Source organism: Ranitomeya variabilis, chromosome 3 (assembly GCF_051348905.1).
Source record: "Ranitomeya variabilis isolate aRanVar5 chromosome 3, aRanVar5.hap1, whole genome shotgun sequence".
Taxonomy (NCBI): domain Eukaryota; kingdom Metazoa; phylum Chordata; class Amphibia; order Anura; family Dendrobatidae; genus Ranitomeya; species Ranitomeya variabilis.
In genome coordinates, this window is record NC_135234.1 from 516547979 (window position 1) to 516570785 (window position 22807).

At 46.3% G+C, this 22807-nt stretch overlaps 1 protein-coding gene across 1 annotated transcript in view; it reads right to left on the minus strand.

The window, feature by feature from the left end:
• The window catches only part of GRK1 (G protein-coupled receptor kinase 1), a 125299-nt gene that overhangs the window by 11310 nt on the left and 91182 nt on the right, over positions 1–22807 (minus strand). Inside the window, exons 5-6 of the mRNA XM_077299693.1 lie at positions 15888–16012; positions 3769–3970 (exon numbers count right to left, since the gene is read on the minus strand). Coding sequence (XP_077155808.1) covers positions 3769–3970; positions 15888–16012 — 327 coding nt within the window. The remainder of the gene's footprint in view (positions 1–3768; positions 3971–15887; positions 16013–22807) is intronic.

Below are 22807 nucleotides of genomic sequence, written 5' to 3' on the forward strand. Positions count from 1 at the left end.
CTCCTATTTCCCTCCTTACTGGAGCAGATACTCCTCCGGCTTTCAGAGGACATGCCTGGCTGCAGCAGTGCTACCCCTGTACTGGCACCCCCCTCATCTGCCAACTTAGCAAACTTATTGGGGTGTGCCAGATCAGGACTAGCCTCCCTGGCACTTCCCTCTACCTGGCCTTCTAACAGCGCCGGCCAGCCGTAAAGCTGATTACAGCGGTGACGTCACCGCTGTGCTTTCCGGCCGGCGCTCACAGTCAGTGCAGGAAAGCACAGCACCGGGGGACAGACACCGGAATGTAAGTATGTAGTGTTTGGGTTTTTTTACATTAGCACTGGTAACCAGGGTAAACATCGGGTTACTAAGCGTGGTCCTGCGCTTAGTAACCTGATGTTTACCCTGGTTACCCGGGGACTTCGGCATCGTTGGTCGCTGGAGAGCTGTCTGTGTGACAGCTCTCCAGCGACCACACAGCGATGCTGCAGCAATCTAGATCGTTGTCTAGATCGCTGCAGCATTGCTAAATGTGACGGTACCTTTAGTACAACTTGATATTCATCACTTGGCATTCTTTCTAAGGCTATTTTTAAAAGGTTTACTAACTGATTGTGCTGATGGAAAAATCTTTGCAAATTCAACACAATCTCTTTTTTTGTCTCAAGCATAGCTTCACAACGTCTATCAGCTTGTATTTGTTTGTCTCCCAAAAAATACATTTGTAAAAACTTTGGATCTTCACTTGCTACAGGAAGCACTAAACCGATTTTGTGATATCTTTGGCCCTGGACTTTAAAAGTTTGCATATACCCTGCTTCCTGGAGTACAGCTGTCATACCAAAGGATGTCATCTGGAAAGATGAATTGTATCTCCTAATATTTTGCAGAAAATGCTTGGACTCAGGAGTTGTTCCTGACATGTATAAAGAAGTGGTTCAGGAGGAAGATCTAAAGGTGGCAAATTGACTTTGCCATTTGAGCAGCACATAGCAGTCAATTCCAAGTTAAACTTCTTTGCTTTAGAGTGTTTACATATTATGCCCATTTTGCCATTTATTACTTTCTGATGTGACCTATAGTTTTGAATTGGGTTGTAGTGAAATGCTTCCAAACTCAAATCAGCCAGCCTACATCGTTGCACACGTTGCATATGTCGTATGCAGTCATTTTCACAACCTTCATCCTTTTGTTCAGATGTTTCCATATTCCTTGCTTCAGCCTGCCTTATCAGATTCTTGTTAAGACGATATTCCCGTTGCTCTAATGTCTCAGCTGCCTTATATGTAGCCTGTCTCATCCGTTTCTTTTCAAGCCGCGAGTCACGTTGTTCACTTGTCTCAGCTCTTTGACACAATTTTACTTTCTTAGCTTTTGGATGAACTTGTCCTATTAATACATGGTTATTTTTGGGGCGGCATTTTAAAAAACAGTCCTTAGTATTATGACCCTTTAGTATTCACCTGACACTGATAAGAGATGTAATGGGATGAATAGTAAATACAGAGCAGCCTTCACACAATATTACTATGACCTGAAGGAGCTCACATCTCAGTAATGAAAACCGCCTCACAGGCAGACTTGTCTAGTTGTCTATAGCAACCAATCAGAGCTCAGCTTTCACTTTACCTCAGCAGTTTCAGTGATGAAAGCTCCCTGTATAGTAAGCAATAATGACAATCTTACTATGAGGCAGTTTTTGCCTGACCAATATTGCTGCTTAGTAATGTTCGTCCGTGTACGTAGGGTGCATCCATCTGAGTGTCTTTGCATGCGTGTGTGGTTCTTGCGTGCTTGTGTGTGTGTGTGGAGTGCATGCAGTATTTATAGGGTGGTGTTGTGGTATTTGTGGGGTGTTGTATGTGTTGTGAGTGTATGGTGTTTGTGAAATGTTTGTGTGTTCTGTGTGGTGGTGCGACCCATTTAGCAGCGACTCTTTGGTGCCATCGCTATAATTCGTCCCTGTCAATCACAACTGTTGTTTTCCCCTAAGCACTTTTACTTTCATCTTCACATTTCTCCATTATATGTATAAGGCCTAACTTCGGGAACCCCAATCTCATGACGGGGGGATGCTAGCAAAATTTAACGTGCGCAGTATTCTGCTCCTGTGGGTGGAGAGGGGGTGTGCCAAATTTCACCCAAATCAGGCGAGAACTGTGGATTTGTATAGAGCGGGCTACTACAGATTTTGAGTTTTATATATATATATATATATATATATATATATATATATATATATATATATATATGTTTTGTAATTTATCATACACATAGGAAGAAACCAACACTACTGCTGAACAGGCAGCCATGCATGAGGAAAGGATGCTAATCCTGTAGTACATAAAGTGAAAACCTCAGCACAGACAGGGATGAGAATGATGCTGCTTGTGGTGAAAAATTTTCAAAATGTATTTTGATTTGGCAGTAAAAGAAAAGAACAGATAGTGTCCAACATTTTGACCATGAGTGGTCTTTGTCAAGGACATCCATAGTATACAAGAGTAACATAAAAAGTACATTAAGTAGCGTGTATAGAATAAATATTTTAAAAATGCAATAATTGAAATAATTCAATTGAGCAAAATAAATTGCCATAAAGGAATTAAAAGGAAGAAAGGAAAAAAAGTGGATCAAACAGCATCATGAAAACCAAGGAACACACCAGACAGGTCAGGAATAAAGTTGCGGAGAAGAGTAAAGCAGTGTTAGGTTATAAAAAAATAGCCCAAACTCTAAATATCTCATGGAGCACTGTTCAGTCAAATCATCCAACAATGGAAGGCGTATGGCACAACTTCAAACCTACCAAGACATGGCCGTCCATTCTAAACTGACATCCCAAGCAAGCAGATCACGCACTTATTAGAGGATGTGTCCATAACTATTAGTCATATACTGTACAAATCTGGTCTTTATGGAAGAGTGGCATGAAAAAAGCCATTTTTGAAAGCAAGTGATAAGACGTCGGGTTTGCAGTTTACAAAAAGCCATATAGGGGACACAGCTAGCTTGTGGAAGAAGGTGATCTGGTCAGAAGAGACCAAAATAGAATTTTCCAGGCTAAATGCAAAACGCTATGTGTGGTAGAAAACTAACACTGCACATCACCTTGAAAATACCATCTCCACCATCATGGTGGTGGCAGTATCATGTTGTGGAGATGCTTTTCTTTAACAAGGACAGGAAAACCATTCAGAGTTGATGGGAACATGTATGGAGCTAAATACAGAGCCATCCTGGAGGAAAACCTGTTACAGGGTGCAAAAGACCTGACACTGGGGTATATGTTCACCTTCCAGAAGTGCAACGACCCTAAACATACTGTCAGTGCTATCATGGAATAGATTAGATCAAAGAATATTCATGTATTTGAATGGCCAAGTCACAGTCCAGACCTAAGTCCCTTGTGAATCTGTGGCAAGACATGAAAATTGCTGTTCATAGACACTCTCCATCCAATCTCACTGAGCTAGAGCTAGTTTGCAAAGAAAAATGGGGAAAATGTCAGCCTCTGGAAGGTGAAAGCTGGTACAGCCATACCCCAAAAGATTTGCAGCAGTAATTGCAACGAAAGGTGGTCCTACAAAGTATTGAATAAGGGGAACTGAATACAAATGCACGTCACAGTTTTCAGATTTCTATTTATAAAATATTTAGAAAATCATGTATAATTTCCTACACACTTCACAAATACTTGTTACTATTTAAGTTTGTGGGTGTAGCATGAAAAAATGTGGTGGAAAAGTTCTTCAGTAATGTATATGAAAGTATTAAACATACCAGCTTCAAGTTTTCTCCAGTTTATTTCTGTGAAAAAAGGAACAACTCGTAGATCATTACAATTTCCATTTCTAAACACTAAACGTTTCTTAGGATCTTTTTCCAGTAAGGCTTCACAGAAGGATTTGCAATCCTTACTGTGCTTTTCTGTGTAAGTTACTGGATCATTAAGGATTCTATTCTTTAAGTCTTTATTCTCTACCTAAAACAAGAGAAAAAAAGAAAAAATATTATTAAACATATAATTTATTCAATTTGTAAAACTGTAAATTGCTGCACAATTCCTATCATTGATATAAGATAAACTATGTAGATATAATTAAGAAAAATAGTTAACGTTTTCATATTTTAAAAGATAAATTAAAACTGACTTGATGTATAAACTGAACTATTGTCCAGATTACAGATCATCAAACAATTAAAACGATTGGTAATTTCACAGGTCGCAAAGCAAACACAAAAAGTGAAAGTAATATGCCCAGCATTCATTATAGCCAGATGTATAGCTTGCAGTACACCACAAGAGGGCAATGCAACACTTTGTAATGCATTTAAAGTCACCTAAATGTTCTGTAAATGTTAGCAATGGTAAATATGGCGCCTGCTAAACAGTCAGGATTGAAAACAATAAGGCTGAAGGGTAAAAACATGCCTAAAAGAGATTTCTAGAATAATATATAGCCTACAATTTAAGAAAATGTTCACACATGAAAAGCACTGCTTTTTTACAATTGCCTTACGACTACAGGTGTCTGCACTTAAAGATGCAATAGCAATCTACTCTGATTATAGCCTTTTTGCTGCATATATTATTTGTTTTCTGGACTGTCTAAGAATTTCTGGAATCTCTTGAGAATTTCTGGATAGTTGGCAACTCAACTTGATACCAGATAGGGTGTGTTTTGAGACCTCACACCTGATACCTGAAGATCCTGTTGTTGACCTGTGAGAACAGTCTGCCTGTGATTGTACGCTGTAAACCCTGTCAGTATGGTGGTAGCTTATGCAAATGAGAGTATGGAAGAAAATGAGTCTTGTAAGGTTGATGTAGAGACTAGAGATGAGTGAATATGTTCGGTTTCCTCCTTATTCGTCAAGCTAAGCGCTTACCGAATAAGCTGCCGGTGGAACCCGGATACCTGGATCGCTCCTGCTGATCAGCTGTCTGGCACGACAGCTCCATGTGTCGCAGCCGTGTGACAGTTACAACACATGCATGTAGAGCCCAACACACACAGTCTCAATGTGTTGTGACTGTGAAACAGCTGCGACACATGCAGCTGCAGCGTCGGACAGCTGATCAGCAGGAGCGATCCAGGTATCCGGGTTCCCTCTGCAGCTTATTGGGTAAGCGCTACAACTTGGCGAATAAGGAGGGACCCGAACATATTCACTCATCTCTAGTAGAGATCAAGTGATCCAGAGTAGCTTAGAAGGTGCAACACATCAAGGTTGGAGTGCTGCATGGAAACACATTTAGTGATCTAGCTGAAGTTAATACCAGTTAGGCTGTTTGCAGCTTTAGCCCTTTAAACAGTTTGTCTCATTTCTCAAGGAGCACAACACTCCTCAAACATTCTACTTCTTGATTGCTGGGGGAAGGATACTCCTATTTGATGGACAGTTCAGGCCACCAGCATTGTTGGTATGCGCGTTAATGCTACTATTTGATATGTGCCTCTGCAGCATCAGGGTCCAATGGGATTGCCGGGAGGTGGCTGGGACTAGCTGTTAAGTGTGTTCTAGTGATTCTGGCCAGCCTGAAAGCAGTGCTTACAAGCTCAATCGGGAGGAGATTGTAAGTACTACACATGTTCCTTCAATGCTGCTATACAGTAGTGGTGGCCAATTCCTTTGCCAATCTCACAATGCAAAAATAAAAATTAGCTTCTGTTCTGGTTGCATTTTTATACCAGGAAATGTTATTCAGACCTGTTCCTTGATGTGTCACACACTGCGATGAGGAAAACAGATTCCAAAGGCTGAATGTTTGTCTTTAGTTTGACCTGTTTTCAGTCCATGTCAGTCGACTAGACAATTGTGTGCTACAAAAAGGATGGACACCAAAAGGATGCCCAATGAGGACTAATGGAGGTATTGAATAACAGAAAATAAGGTGACTGACTGGGCAGTTTTCAAAAAGAAACCTTGACAGGACATGTGGTGGCACAGGGTAGCCTGGTAGCCTCCCATAGGTTCACAATGGCACAGATAAAAGCCAGAAGTCACTCAGGCATAACGTTTCCCTCACAGGATTTGTGGAGTGTCTCACAATTGTGAAGGACGATTCACAAGTATATGTAACACCCCAGGTAACTGGTTGTTACATTGATGTTGCCTTCCTTTTGGGGAGGGCGATATCATGCTTGGAGGCAAGGAGGATTCCTTTTACCAGGTAACACACCCACATTCAACACATTCTGAATCCAGGCCAGAAGGGGAGCTCTGAACCCGGATTCAGGGGAGCTTCCCCAGCTTTAAGTATTCTGGTCTGGAGGAGGAGTTAGTTCAGTCTGGAGAGACAGTGGAAGAGTGAGGACGGAAAAGCAGAGGGGCCGTACATGCATGAGAAAGTGGTGCAGTCCCTGGAAAGAAAGAGAGTTGGACAGAGATTGCCAGAGAGGAGCTTGTATGGGAACATCAGCTAGGCGGACCTGGTAAGAGAAGTGTGCAGCTGAGCAGATGTGGGAGTCTGCAGCTCCTATCAGAAAGTGGAAGAGAGAAATGAGAACAGACAGTAGGGCACATGCAGCAGACGTGTGAGCTGCAGCTCCAGGAAAGGAAGAGAACCTGAAGGGTTGCATGTTAGTGAGCAGCTGGGGAACGAGCCACAAACATCAGGGACCTCACACATGAGCGCGAGTAGGAAGGCTTACGGACCTCACCTGGGAGAGGGATCTACCTTTACCTCCAGACCGGCCAGACCACATCACCATCTGTTCCTGGTACCCTGGACTGTGGACTGCTACCATCAGTAAACCAGGTAAAGACGTTACAACTCTGTCCTCCATTTATTTGCTGGCACACATCATCCCTGCCCAGCACACCGGGAGCACTGGGGACACCATCTTTGCAGCAGTAACAACACCCCAGAGGACCCCTTTAAGCAGCATCGGTCCCCTCTGACCGAGAACCACAGGTGGCGTCACGAACACAAACTTATTACAAATCCCTTTAAAAGACTTTTCCCCTTTAATTGGGCACCCAGGGCCACAGACTGGGTCGCAGCCACCGTGACGTCCCCCCAAGTGCGACCGGACCCGGTACCGAGTATCTCCATTGCATAGGGAGAGAACTCCTAAAAACTCTGAATATACTATACAGATAATGTGTGTGTAACAAAACAGCAGTGAAGAACAGTTGCCATCTGTTTAACCATAGCCAGATATTCTCTAATAACCAGGTTCCACCACAATTTTGTACAGTATAGTGGCAGTTCTTGAGAACTTTATTGCAGCTGGGGAAGAGCCCATGGTTGACCTGAGTATGACCAATGCTCATGACGAGTCAAGATAAAAGATGCAAGGTGTTAGGGTTTTCGGAATGTACCGAATATATTTATTGATGGGATTGGTGCGTTCGCAACCCGGGATCCACCGTGCAGGAAAGATCCTGCTGCTAACTGAATGGTGGCACAATATGGCGGTATGAACCAGCTCTGTTAACTTCAAAGAGCAGCCGAGAAAGCAAAGCTCTGTGCCCTGTTAGACTCTCACAGAGGCACAGGCTAACTACCCAGATGAGAGTGGTCATGCATGCACACAACACTCCTCGCCGGAGGTGCCAGCATTCTAGGGGCTTATTTCAGCCAGGTCCCTGAATACACTCATACACAATCTCCTCGCCGGAGGTGCCAGCATTCTAGGGGCTTATTTCAGCCGGGTCCCTGAACACATTCAAGCACATGACCACAGTGGCGCAAAGCACGTAACTTTGGAAGATTCTAGCGCATGGCCGTGCGGCCATGCGAGCCTTAAATAGCTGGAGCACATACAGGACCTTCCTGAAAAGGACCAATGAGAGACTGCTACAGAGCCTGCGTACCTACAGGACCTTCCTAGAAGGACCAATAGATTTGGCTGCAGTACCTGAGCATGTGACCATTGATCTCCACTGAGAGATCTTACCCTGGGCATGCTCAGTGTGAGCAAAGCAGGACTTCGTCCCAGAAAAGCCTGCTCGCCGCAGATCAGTGCAGGGTACAATAGCAGAGCCTGGAGAGGCAGCAGTAACCCTTTGCACAGAATCAGGCTCAGTGAGACGCTGGGACCGACGTCTCCGCTGAGCAGTCTCCACTGCGGCCGATGGAGAATGGGAGACCGCAGCAGACACGGATCGAGATTCCCCCTGTGCAGCAGAGGAAACTCGACTCCTAACACAAGGGCATATTGGTTCTGATATTACTTTATCTAAAGGGAAGATCAAAAGCTGCAAAGATATCATAAAGTCCAGAACTTGGTATGTACAAACCATGAACCAAGGAACACTTAACATCGCCAAAGCTGAAATGGACAGAACAGGATTCAATTTATTTGTAATTAGCAAACTAATCATTAACTTTTGACAGCAAAGATTATAGTCAAGCTGCACAAATGTACTAGACAACAGGCAGTTTCCAATTTCGATTTGACCAACATACCTGAAGTTTTTTGGAATGTTAATCACAGCCGACTTATATCACTACACACAGTTGAAAGAAAGCCTAATTTAATTATGGACACTGTAAGAATCATGTCGGTCTGGTAGTCGGGGGCAGGTATATCTCGCCCAGGAATTTGTCCTATGTGAATTAGACCGCTCAGTATCTTCAGGATAATGATGGGTTAATGAGTGCAGGAATAAAGGATGACCAGCTGGGGGTTTCCGGTGTCAGCCTGGGGCACACAGATTGCCTGTCTGTGTGAGACAAACGTGAGTGAGAGCTGTGCTCAAGGACTGTGTGTTGTTAGCTGGGTGGGAGAAGCCCCCCCAGTTGTTAGATAGCAGCTTATTGGATTAGTTAGTGCCGGACAGGCTAGGATTTATTTTTATGTTTTGTTTTTTCTATGTTGCTTTCACGTTAATAAATCTGACCTGAGGTCAGCCAACTTGGAAACCTGCTGTCGCCTCAGAATTCAATGCACAAACCACGTGACCTTTGACCCCAGCAAAGGCGATCCCGGAGTGTTTTGTTACATTGTGGTGGAGAACGCGGGCAACACGTGGCAAAGGCGACAGTATGGTAGACGTGGTGAAAGCCCTAGTACAGTCCACTGCCGTACAGCAGCAGGCCACTGCCGCACAGCATGAAGCTAATCGCTTGATGGCCGCACAGCTGAAGGAGTTATTGGACATGACGGTTGCAGACCGCCAGCTTCTCCAACAGGTGGCGCAGCGCCTGGTGAGCATGCCTGAGGTAGACCCGGAAGCAGAGTCCAGAAGGATCCATGTGAGTCGGTACTGGCAAAAGTTGACTGCAGAAGATGACGTCGAAGCATACCTGACAACGTTCGAGTGGACGGCATTGAGGGAGAAGTGGCCGAAGGCACGATGGGCCGATTTGATTGCTCCGTTTCTCTCCAGCGAGGCCCAAAAAGCTTACCATGACTTGGACCCGGAAGTCCCTCAGGAGTTTGAGAAGCTGAAAGTTGAGATCCTGGCCCGGCTAGGTGTGACGACGGCTGTCCGTGCGCAGAGGGTACACCAGTGGACATACCAGCCAGATAAACCGCCACAGTCTCAGATGTTCGACCTGATCTACTTGACAAAGAAATGGCTGCAACCTGAGGTACTGACAACCCCAGAAATAATTCAGTGGGTTGTCCTGGACAAGTATCTGAGAGTGCTACCTCCAGCGCTGAAAAGGTGGGTAAGCCAAGGAAATCCCACGACAGCGGATCAACTTGTGGAGTTGGTCGAGCGTTATTCCATGGCAGAAGGACTTCCCGACGAAACCACTGGCACCCGGTCTGTGCCTTCTCCTCATGGAACCGGTAAGACTGTTCCAGCGACTACGGGTGAAGGAAAATCGCCAAAAACTGTGGGGGAGGAACACGGGGCTGCTCGCACTCCGAGACCGAGAGTGATGGACGGTGGGCTCAATAGGGGGCCTGTTAGGTGTTTCCGCTGCCATGAGAAGGGCCATGTTTCTGCGAACTGTCCTGTTACCACTGAACCCATGCAGTGCGATGTTACAGACTCTAAGAAACGCATGTCTTTGGTTACACGGCTAGTGAATGTGAATGCGGGTCAAAATGATATAGCGAAACACCTGTGTGAATTATCTGTTGATGGGAAAAGTGTTGTGGCGTTACTAGACTCTGGAAGTGTGGTGACTCTGGTGAAAGCTAGTCTGGTGGCACTTCCATCGGGTTCGTCTGACAAATTTTCTGTAACGTGTGTGCATGGTGACACCTGCTCGTACCTAACGGTGGTCATATCGATTTCCACTCCCTATGGGTCTGTGCAACACAAAGTGGGACTCGTTCCCGCATTGTTACAGGATGTAATCCTGGGCAGGGATTTTCCCCATTTCTGGCAGTTGTGGGACAATCAGTTGCTCCTTCACCGTAGCTGTGAATCTTTTCCCATGCCATCTGGAGGTCCTGAACTCCTAGAGGAGGTCCCACAGGCAGACATTGCTGGGGAGGTTGTTGAATCTAACCTTCAGTTCCCCTTCTCAGTTATGGCGGGGGAAACTGAGGAAACTGAGGAAACTCAGCGAGAGGCGGAGCCAGACAGCCATTCAGCACCCTGCCTATCAGATTTGGGAGTCCAGTTGGATGACTTCCACAGCGAGCAAATGAGAGATCCTACCCTGACTCCGGCTAGGAAAAATGTAAAAATGATAGATAGGGTACCCGTAGAACCTGACACTAGGCTAGCGTACCCGTACATGGTTCTTGAAAATGATTTGCTCTACCAGGTAGAGAAAAAAGGGGAAGCTATTGTGCAACAGTTAGTGGTACCCAAACCTTATCGGCGGAAGGTACTGGACCTGGCCCACGGACATATAATGGGGGGACATCTCGGGGTACAGAAAACCACAGAAAGGATATCGCATTGTTTTGTGTGGCCCGGAATACATAATGATGTACGTAACTATTGTGAGTCCTGTCCAGAATGTCAAATCTCTGCGCCTAAAACTCGGTTCTGTAGCCCTTTGGTACCCCTCCCTATCATTGAAGTCCCTTTTGAGAGAATTGGGATTGACCTGGTTGGGCCCCTTCCCCGGTCCGCACGTGGGCACCAACATATCCTCGTCATCATGGACTATGCCACTCGTTACCCAGAAGCCATCCCTTTGCGTAACACTGCTACCAAAACGATCGCCAAAGAGTTGGTACAAGTGTTTAGTCGGGTGGGAATTCCAAAACAAATACTCACCGACCAGGGGACTCCCTTTATGTCAAGGGTAATGAAAGAGCTCTGCAGACTTTTACAAATAGACCAGTTGCGTACGTCTGTCTATCACCCTCAAACAGATGGCTTGGTTGAGCGGTTCAACAAAACCTTAAAACAGATGCTCCGGAAGGCGATAGACAAAGATGGGAAGAACTGGGATTATTTGCTACCCTATTTGCTGTTTGCCATTAGGGAAGTTCCCCAGTCTTCCACAGGGTTTTCGCCTTTCGAACTGTTGTACGCCCGTCGTCCCCGGGGACTGTTAGACGTCGCAAAAGAAACCTGGGAAGGTCAAGTCACTCCCTTTAAAACGGTGATCGACCATGTAACACAAATGCAGGACCGTATTGCCGCTGTCATGCCCATTGTTAGGGACCATATGTTACAGGCCCAGGGGGAGCCCAGAGGCAAAGTTATGATAGAGGTGCTAAGGTCCGTACGTTTGCATCTGGGGATAGGGTGTTGGTCCTAATCCCTACAGTGGATAGTAAATTTCTAGCGAAGTGGCAGGGCCCCTTTGAGGTCATGGAAAGAGTTGGTGAAGTAAACTATAAAGTGTACCAACCCAGTAGGAGAAAACCAGAACAGATTTATCATGTGAATCTGATAAAACCCTGGAAAGACCGCTCTGCCCTAACGGCGGATCTGCCCCGCCCGGGTTGCGCACCTACCGTACCGGAGGTGCAGATTGCCGAGACGCTCTCGGAACAACAAAAATCTGAGGTTAAGCAGTTTTTGTTACAGAACCGACAGTTTTTCTCGGAAAAACCTGGCCGGACTAAGCTGGTGAAACATGAGATTGTTACAGAGCCTGGTGTCACAGTTCATGTGAAGCCGTACCGGATTCCGGAAGCATGCCGTGAAGCCGTCTCCCGGGAGGTGGTGGCAATGTTGGACTTAGGAGTCATTGAGGAGTCACACAGCGCCTGGTCCAGTCCAATCGTGTTGATACCTAAGCCGGGTGGCTCCATACGGTTTTGTAATGACTTTAGGAAACTGAATGCGGTTTCTAAATTTGATGCGTACCCTATGCCTCGGGTCGATGAGTTAATCGACCGGCTGGGTAAAGCCCGGTACATTACGACCCTAGATCTAACAAAGGGGTACTGGCAGATCCCTCTGGCCGAGGCGGCCAGAGAGAAGACGGCATTTGCTACACCGGAAGGTCTGTTCCAGTATGTCTACATGCCGTTTGGACTTCACGGAGCTCCAGCAACGTTCCAGAGGTTGATGGATCGAGTCTTGAGGCCCCACAGGCAGTACGCTTCGGCCTACCTGGATGACATCGTAATTTACAGCATGGACTGGGAAACTCACCTCCGGAAGGTACAGGCGGTGATTGATGACCTGCGAGACGCAGGCTTAACGGCAAATCCCAAGAAATGTCACATCGGGCTTGAAGAAGCCCGATACTTGGGTAACGTGATTGGCAGAGGAGTGGTTAAACCACAGATCGACAAAATACAGGCAATTCAGAGCTGGCCGCAACCAGTGAACAAGAAACATGTACAGGCTTTCCTGGGGATCGCCGGCTATTATCGCCGGTTCATACCCAATTTTGCAGCCATAGCTACCCCCTTGAGGGATCTTACCAAAGGGAAGGATTCCATCATGGTAAAATGGTCCTCAGCGGCTGGAGAGGCCTTCCACAGCCTGAAACGAGCTTTGTGCTCTCAGCCCGTACTTGTGACTCCTGATTTCAGCAGCGAGTTTGTGGTGCAAACTGATGCTTCTGATACTGGCGTCGGAGCTGTACTTTCCCAGGTGAGGGACGGAGTCGAACACCCGGTCCTCTACCTCAGCCGGAAACTGAATGTACATGAGCATAGGTATGCCGTGGTTGAAAAAGAGTGCCTAGCCATTAAATGGGCTCTCGACTCCCTCAAGTATTACCTGGCAGGTAGGAAGTTTAGGCTGGTCACGGACCATGCCCCTCTCAAGTGGAAGCACCTCCACAAAGACCGGAATAGTCGGATAACCCGGTGGTTCCTTGCCCTGCAGGCTTACTCTTTCACGGTGGAGCACCGCCCCGGGGTGCAAATGGGGAACGCTGATGCCCTGTCCCGAGTACACTGTTTTGAGAGTGTTCTTGCTCGACCTGAGTTGTCTGAGCAGGGGGGGAGGATATGTAAGAATCATGTCGGTCTGGTAGTCGGGGGCAGGTATATCTCACCCAGGTATTTGTCCTATGTGAATTAGACTGCTCAGTATCTTCAGGATAATGATGGGTTAATGAGTGCAGGAATAAAGGATGACCAGCTGGGGGTTTCCGGTGTCAGCCTGGGGCACACAGATTGCCTGTCTGTGTGAGACAAACGTGAGTGAGAGCTGTGCTCAAGGACTGTGTGTTGTTAGCTGGGTGGGAGAAGTCCCCCAGTTGTTAGATAGCAGCTTATTGGTTTAGTTAGTGCCGGACAGGCTAGGATTTATTTTTATGTTTTGTTTTTTCTATGTTGCTTTCACGTTAATAAATCTGACCTGAGGTCAGCCAACTTGGAAACCTGCTGTCGCCTCAGAATTCAATGCACAAACCACGTGACCTTTGACCCCAGCAAAGGCGATCCCACAGTGTTTTGTTACAACACACACAGATAATATTATTACTGAAGAAGCCAGAAAGACAATAGACCCCAGGAGCCATTGTTTACAGAATAGCCCCTAAAAATCAGTGAAGAAAAATGAATGGCCAAATCAAAAGGTAACAAGCATGATGCAAACAAGATTAGTAAGAGACTAAAGAAGGCCAACCAAGCAGACAAAAAACTTTATTGCAAAAAGATATGTACAGAGATAGAAAGTAAACATCTGAGGGGCAAGACCAGAAAAGCATGACTAAAAATCATAGAGATACGACAAAAGTTTCAACCAAGAGTGGGCATGTTGAATTACGCTAACGGGAACAAACTAACTAAGCCAGAATAGAACAAGGAAAGGTGGAAAAAGTACATGGAGCACCACTGCTAGAATGACTCGGAAAGAAACTGAAGCTGGAAACGATAGAGAGCCAAACATCCTGAAAGATGAAGTCATTGCTGCGTTAAAGCTTCTGTCAGGCAAAAAAGCACCTGGATGTGAAAATATAAAGTCTTCTGGAGCAATAGTTGATATCATCACGTGCTTGTGTCAACAGATATGAACAACTAGTAAATGACACTAGGCCTGGATAAGAACCGTGTTTATCCCTATTCCGAAGAAGAGAAATGCTACTGATTATGGAAACTATCAGACTACCGCATGCCAGCAAAATACTACTGAAGATCCTACAAAGACGGTTACTGCCTTAGTTTTGACAAAGAGGTACCAGAGGAGCAAGCAGGATTCAGAAAGGCAGATGAAAAAGAAATAAATTGCTAACATTAGATGAATAATGGATGGAAAAGGCCAAAGAATACAACAACAAGAACTATTTTTGCTTCATTCAATGCAGCAAAGCCTTCAACCGTGTTGATCACCAGAAACTTTGGAATACCATGAAATATATGGGTGTGCCGAAACCATCAGATCAGCCTCATTGGGAAACTTTACCAAAAAGCAACAGTCTGAATGGAACACAGCAACGTGGCATGATTCAAAGTAGAGCGAGGCATCAGCTACTTCCTGTCACTATTTCTCTTCAATTTATATGCAGAAGCTATTGTTAGGAAGGTTGGACTTGCTAAAAAAGAAGGAATCAAAATTGCTGGACGAATCATCAACAATCTTAAATACGCAGACGATACAACATTGAGAGCAACAAACTTAGATTAAATGAAGGACTTATTGCAGACTGTCAAGAAGGAAAGTTTGATCATGGGATTGCTACTCAACACAAAGAAGCCAAAGATATTGACTACTGCCAGGTGCAACCGGGACGTCACTGGACAAGTTATTCAAATTGAGAAACATTTCACTGACGACGAAAACACGGCTCGTACATAGTCGGGTCTTTTTTGTAGTAATCTGAATAAAGTAGTAAGTAAGTAAGTAATAAAGAAACAAAATAGTAGAAGAATTGACGCTTTACAAATGTGGTGCTGGAGAAGGCTGTAACTAATACCATGGATGGCAAGAAGAACAAACAAATCAATTAGAACAAATCAAGCCAGACATGACACTCAAAGCAAGGATAACCAAGGTATGACATCCCATCTTTGAACACATCAAACGAAGAAAGCAATCACTGGAGAAGATTATTATGGTCAGAGAAATAGAAGGAACAGGGTGAAGAGGAAGACCAGCAACTTATTTGCTTGATAAAATCAAAATAACATCAGAGAAGACCCTGGTGGACCTATCTAGGTTTGCACAAGATCGATTTTCCTATAGATCATTCATCCATCAAGTCACCATGGCTGGAGATTGTTAAATAATAATAAATGTTGGTGCAGCTTTAAATGAATGGGAGATAAACTGCAGTACCCAAAGTCAGCTACTAAGCAATGTGCATTGCTCTGTGCATAGTTTACGTCTGGCCGATGGCAGAATACATAACAGGTTAGTGGTGTTGTGGGGGGAGGGTGTTTGGCTGTGGGCTAAACATCAATTTGATATTTATGACCTATCCAAAAGAAAGGTCAACAACATGTTTGTCCTAGAGAACCCCTTTAATTCTATAATTTATCTTATAACAATATGCCATTCATTATCAATAAATATTATTTTGGAATAAAAAGTATCTGCATAGAGTAGAATATTAAAATATCATCTAAAAGTGACCTGGTCTGAATTATATAGTTATATTGATAATATTTAGTTACCTTTTCTCCTCTTGATCTGAATGGGCCACGGGCAGCAACCATTTCATATAAAGTTACGCCCAAAGAGAAGTAGTCCACAGAATAATCATATTCTTCTCCATTTAGCAGCTCAGGAGCCATGAACCCTGGAAAGATTTGTGTTAGCCCATGTATGAAAGAATAGAATTTAGCAAATAAATTGTTACACACTGCAGAGATACATTAAAGCGACCTCATCTCACAATAAAAATGTCATAATAAATGCATAATGCATATTAAAAATATCTGGTGGCCTGCTATTTAGCCTTTCTGGAACTGTTCGGGTAAGTTCACACAGGCGTTTTTAATGCGTTTTTTTGCTACGTTTTTTATGCTAATTTTCAGCTGCTTTTTACAGTACCAGCAAAGCCTATGAGATTTCAGAAATCTCATGCACACACATTGGGTTTTTGTGTGATCAGTATTTTGTGCTTTGCTGCATTTTTTTGGACATAGAGCATGTCACTTCTTTCAGCGTTTTTGCTGCGTTTTTCAGCTTTTTTCACCTATTGACTTGAATGGGTGTTGAAAAAAACGCAGCAAAAACGCAGGTATCATTATTTGCTGCATTTTTGCTGCTGAAAATTCAAGGACATTAGCATGGACAAAGAGAAAAAAAACGCAGCCAAAAAAACGCACCAAACATGCACCAAACACGCAATAAAAAACGCACCAAAATCTGCATTTTGACGCAGCATCTTTCCTGCCAAGATCAGGTTTTGCTGCAGAAAAAAAAAGCAGCAAAAACGCCCTGTGTGAACTTACCCTTCCTCTGAATTCCAGTACGCTCTTTATGCATGTAAAGTGGCTACAATATGTGTTTTGAAAGTTTGAGACACTCTCCCTGCCTTGGGCTGCTCCTTCTGAGAGCAGGGAGAGTCTAGTCTTTGTGTACAGCTCTATTGTAGTCTGAGACACTCCCCCTTTCTTAGATGGGCTAGCCACAAGCGTCTAAAGGTACCTTCACACTAATCGATATCGCTAGCGATCCGTGACGTTGCAGCGTCCTGGCTAGCGATATCGTTGTGTTTGACAGGCAGCAGCGATCAGGATCCTGCTGTGCCATCGTTGGTCGGAGAAGAAAGTCCAGAACTTTATTTCGTCGCTGGATCTCCCATAGACATCGCTGGATCGGTGTGTGTGACACCGATCCAGCGATGTCTTCACTGGTAACCAGGGTAAACATCGGGTTACTAAGCGCAGGGCCGCGCTTAGTAACCCGATGTTTACCCTGGTTACCAGCGTAAATGTAAAAAAAAAAAACACATACTCACATTCCGGTGCCCGGCGTCCGCTTCCCTGCACTCCTCCTGCATCCTGTGTAAGTGCCGGCCGTAAAGCAGAGCGGTGACGTCACCGCTCTGCTCTGTGGTAGATGCGGGAGATGTTCGGCGCTGACACAGGATGCAGGAGGAGTGCAGGGAAGCGGACGCCGGGCACCGGAATGTGAGTATGTGGGGGTTTTTTTACATTTACGCTGGTAACCAGGGTAAACATCGGGTTACTAAGCGCTGCCCTGCGCTTAGTAACCCGATGTTTACCCTGGTTACCTGGGGACTTCGGCATCATTGGTCGCTGGAGAGCCATCTGTGTGACAGCTCTCCAGCGACCACACAGCGACTAAACAGCGATGCTGCAGCGATCGGCATCGTTGTCTGTATCGCTGCAGCGTCGCTTAGTGTGAAGGTACTGTAAGAATCATGTCGGTCTGGTAGTCGGGGGCAGGTATATCTCGCCTAGGTATTTGTCCTATGTGAATTAGACCGCTCAGTGTATTCAGGATAATGATGGGTTAATGAGTGCAGGAATAAAGCATGACCAGCTGGGGGTTTCCGGTGTCAGCCTGGGGCACACAGATTGCCTGTCTGTGTGAGACAAACGTGACTGAGAGCTGTGCTCAGGGACTGTGTGTTGTTAGCTGGGTGGGAGAAGCCCCCCCAGTTGTTAGATAGCAGCTTATTTGTTTAGTTAGTGCCGGACAGGCTAGGATTTATTTTTATGTTTTGTTTTTCCTATGTTGCTTTCACTTTAATAAACCTGACCCGAGGTCAGTCAACTTGGAAACCTGCTGTCGCCTCCGAATTCAATGCACAAACCACGTGACCTTTGACCCCAGCAAAGGCGATCCCGGACTGTTTTGTTACATTGTGGTGGAGAATTGCGGGCAACACGTGGCACAGGCGACAGTATGGAAGATGTGGTGAAAGCCCTAGTGCAGGCCACTGCCACACAACATGAAGCTAATCGCTTGATGGCCGTACAGCTGAAGGAATTAGTGGACATGACGGCTGCAGACGTCGAAGCATACCTGACAACGTTTGAGCGGACGGCGTTGAGGGAAAAGTGGCCGAAGGCACGATGGGCCGATTTGATTGCTCCGTTTCTCTCCAGCGAGGCCCAAAAAGCTTACTATGACTTGGACCCGGAAGTCGCTCAGGACTTTGAGAAGCTGAAAGTTGAGATCCTGGCCCGGCTAGGTGTAATGATGGCTGTCCGTGCACAGAGGGTACATCAGTGGATATACCAGCCAGATAAACCGCCGCGGTCTCAGATGTTCGACCTGATCTACTTGACAAAGAAATGGCTGCAACCCGAGGTACTGACAACCCCAGAAATAATTCAGCGGGTTGTCCTGGACAAGTATCTGAGAGTGCTACCTCCAGCGCTGAAAAGGTGGGTAAGCCAAGGAAATCCCACGACAGCGGATCAACTTGTGGAGTTGGTCGAGCGTTATTCCGTGGCAGAAGGACTTCCCGACGAAACCACTGGCACCCGGTCTGTGCCTTCTCCTCGTGGAACCGGTAAGACTGTTCCAGCGACTACGGGTGAAGGAAAATAGCCAAAAACTGTGGGGGAGGAACACGGGGCTGCTCGCACTCCGAGACCGAGAGTGATGGACGGTGGGCTCAATAGGGGGCCTGTTAGGTGTTTCCGCTGCCATGAGAAGGACCATATTTCTGCGAACTGTCCTGTTACCACTGAACCCATGCAGTGCGATGTTACAGACTCTAAGAAACGCATGTCTTTGGTTACACGGCTAGTGAATGTGAATGCGGGTCAAAATGATATAGCGAAACACCTGTGTGAATTATCTGTTGATGGGAAAAGTGTTGTGGCGTTACTAGACTCTGGAAGTGTGGTGACTCTGGTGAAAGCTAGTCTGGTGGCACTTCCATCGGGTTCGTCTGACAAATTTTCTGTAACGTGTGTGCATGGTGACACCTGCTCGTACCTAACGGCGGTCATATCGATTTCCACTCCCTATGGGTCTGTGCAACACAAAGTGGGACTCGTTCCCGCATTGTTACAGGATGTAATCCTGGGCAGGGATTTTCCCCATTTCTGGCAGTTGTGGGACAATCAGTTGCTCCTTCACCGTAGCTGTGAATCTTTTCCCATGCCATCTGGAGGTCCCGAACTCCTAGAGGAGGTCCCACAGGCAGACGTTACTGGGGAGGTTATTGAATCTAACCTTCAGTTCCCCTTCTCAGTTATGGCGGGGGAAACTGAGGAAACTGAGGAAACTCAGCGAGAGGCGGAGGCAGACAGCCATCCAGCACCCTGCCTACCAGATTTGGGAGTCCAGTTGGATGACTTCCACAGCGAGCAAATGAGAGATCCTACCCTGACTCCGGCTAGGAAAAATGTAAAAATGATAGATGGGGTACCCGTAGAACCTGACACTAGGCTAGCGTACCCGTACATGGTTCTTGAAAATGATTTACTCTACCAGGTGGAGAAAAAAGGGGAAGATATTGTGCAACAGTTAGTGGTACCCAAACCTTATCGGCGGAATGTACTGGACCTGGCCCACGGACATATAATGGGGGGACATCTGGGGGTACAGAAAACCACAGAAAGGATATCGCATTGTTTTGTGTGGCCCGGAATACATAATGATGTGCGTAACTATTGTGAGTCCTGTCCAGAGTGCCAAATCTCTGCGCCTAAAACTCGGTTCTGTAGCCCTTTGGTACCCCTCCCTATCATTGGGGTCCCTTTTGAGAGAATTGGGATGGATCTGGTTGGGCCCCTTCCCTGGTCCGCACGTGGGCACCAACATATCCTCATCATCATGGACTATGCCACTCGTTACCCAGAAGCCATCCCTTTGCGTAACACTGCTACCAAAACGATCGCCAAAGAGTTGCTACAAGTGTTTAGTCGGGTGGGAATTCCAAAACAGATACTCACCGACCAGGGGACTCCCTTTATGTCAAGGGTGATGAAGGAGCTCTGCAGGCTCTTACAAATAGACCAGTTGCGTACGTCTGTCTATCACCCTCAAACAGATGGCCTGGTTGAGCGGTTCAACAAAACCTTAAAACAGATGCTCCGGAAGGTGATAGACAAAGATGGGAAGAACTGGGATTACTTGCTACCCTATTTACTGTTTGCCATTAGGGAGGTTCCCCAGTCTTCCACGGGGTTTTCGCCTTTCGAACTGTTATACGCCCGACGTCCCCGGGGACTGTTGGACGTCGCGAAAGAAACCTGGGAAGGTCAAGTCACTCCCTTTAAAACGGTGATCGACCATGTAACACAAATGCAGGACCGTATTGCCGCTGTCATGCCCATGGTTAGGGACCATATGTTACGGGCCCAGGGAGCCCAGAGGCAAAGTTATGATAGAGGCGCTAAGGTCCGTACATTTGCGTCCGGGGATAGGGTGTTGGTCCTAATCCCTACAGTGGATAGTAAATTTCTGGCGAAATGGCAGGGCCCCTTTGAAGTCATGGAAAGAGTTGGTGAAGTGAACTATAAAGTGTACCAGCCCGGTAAGAGAAAACCAGAACAGATTTATCATGTGAATCTGATAAAACCCTGGAAAGACCGCTCTGCCCTAACGGCGGATCTGCCCCGTCCGGTTTACGCACCTACCGTACCGGAGGTACAGGTTGCCGAGACTCTCTCGGAACAACAAAAATCTGAGGTTAAGCAGTTTTTGTTACAGAACCGACAGTTTTTTTCGGAAAAACCTGGCCGGACTAAGCTGGTGAAACATGAGATTGTTACAGAGCCTGGTGTCACAGTTCATGTGAAGCCATACCGGATTCCGGAAGCACGCCGTGAAGCCGTCTCCCGGGAGGTGGTGGCAATGTTGGATTTAGCAGTCATTGAGGAGTCACACAGCGCCTGGTCCAGTCCAATCGTATTGATACCTAAGCCGGATGGCTCCATACGGTTTTGTAATGACTTTAGGAAACTGAATGCGGTTTCTAAATTTGATGCGTACCCTATGCCTCGGGTCGATGAGTTAATCGACCGGCTTGGCAAAGCCCGATATATTACAACCCTGGATCTAACAAAGGGGTACTGGCAGATTCCTCTGGCCAAGGCGGCCAGAGAGAAGATGGCATTTGCTACCCCGGAAGGGCTGTTTCAGTATGTCTACATGCCGTTTGGACTTCACGGAGATCCAGCAACGTTCCAGAGATTGATGGATCGAGTCTTGAGGCCCCACAGACAGTACGCTTCGGCCTACCTGGATGACATCGTAATCTACAGCATGGACTGGGAAACTCACCTCCGGAAGGTACAGGCGGTGATTGATGACCTGCGAGACGCAGGCTTAACGGCGAACCCCAAGAAATGTCACATCGGGCTTGAAGAAGCCCGATACTTGGGCTACGTGATTGGCAGAGGAGTGGTTAAACCACAGATCGACAAAATACAGGCAATTCAGGGCTGGCCGCAACCAGTGAACAAGAAACAAGTACAAGCTTTCCTGGGGATCGCCGGCTATTATCGCCGGTTCATACCCAATTTTGCAGCCATGGCCACCCCCTTGACGGATCTTACCAAAGGAAAGGATTCCGTCATGGTAAAATGGTCCTCAGCGGCTGAAGAGGCCTTCCACAGCCTGAAACGAGCTTTGTGCTCTAAGCCCGTACTAGTGACTCCTGATTTCAGCCGCGAGTTTGTGGTCCAAACTGATGCTTCTGATACTGGGGTCGGAGCTGTACTTTCCCAGGTGAGGGACGGAGTCGAACACCCGGTCCTCTACCTCAGCCGGAAACTGAATGTACATGAGCAGAGGTATGCTGTGGTTGAAAAAGAGTGCCTAGCCATTAAATGGGCTCTCGACTCCCTCAAGTATTACCTGGCAGGTAGGAAGTTTAGGCTGGTCACGGACCATGCCCCTCTCAAGTGGATGCACCTCCACAAAGACCGTAAAAGTCGGATAACCCGGTGGTTCCTTGCCCTGCAGGCTTACTCTTTCACGGTGGAGCACCGCCCCGGGGTGCAAATGGGGAACGCTGATGCCCTGTCCCGAGTACACTGTTTCGAGAGTGTTCTTGCTCGACCTGAGTGGTCTGAGCAGGGGTGGAGGATATGTAAGAATCATGTCGGTCTGGTAGTCGGGGGCAGGTATATCTCGCCCAGGTATTTGTCCTATGTGAATTCGACCGCTCAGTGTATTCAGGATAATGATGGGTTAATGAGTGCAGGAATAAAGCATGACCAGCTGGGGGTTTCCGGTGTCAGCCTGGGGCACACAGATTGCCTGTCTGTGTGAGACAAACGTGACTGAGAGCTGTGCTCAGGGACTGTGTGTTGTTAGCTGGGTGGGAGAAGCCCCCCCAGTTGTTAGATAGCAGCTTATTTGTTTAGTTAGTGCCGGACAGGCTAGGATTTATTTTTATGTTTTGTTTTTCCTATGTTGCTTTCACTTTAATAAACCTGACCCGAGGTTAGTCAACTTGGAAACCTGCTGTCGCCTCAGAATTCAATGCACAAACCACGTGACCTTTGACCCCAGCAAAGGCGATCCCGGACTGTTTTGTTACAGTACCTTAAGACTTCAAAGCACTCTGTGCTTAAAGAACGCTATTAAGAGAGTATTGGGAAACAGGATAACTGTTAGACAAAGTAGGCTCACTATATGAGGTGGATCCTCT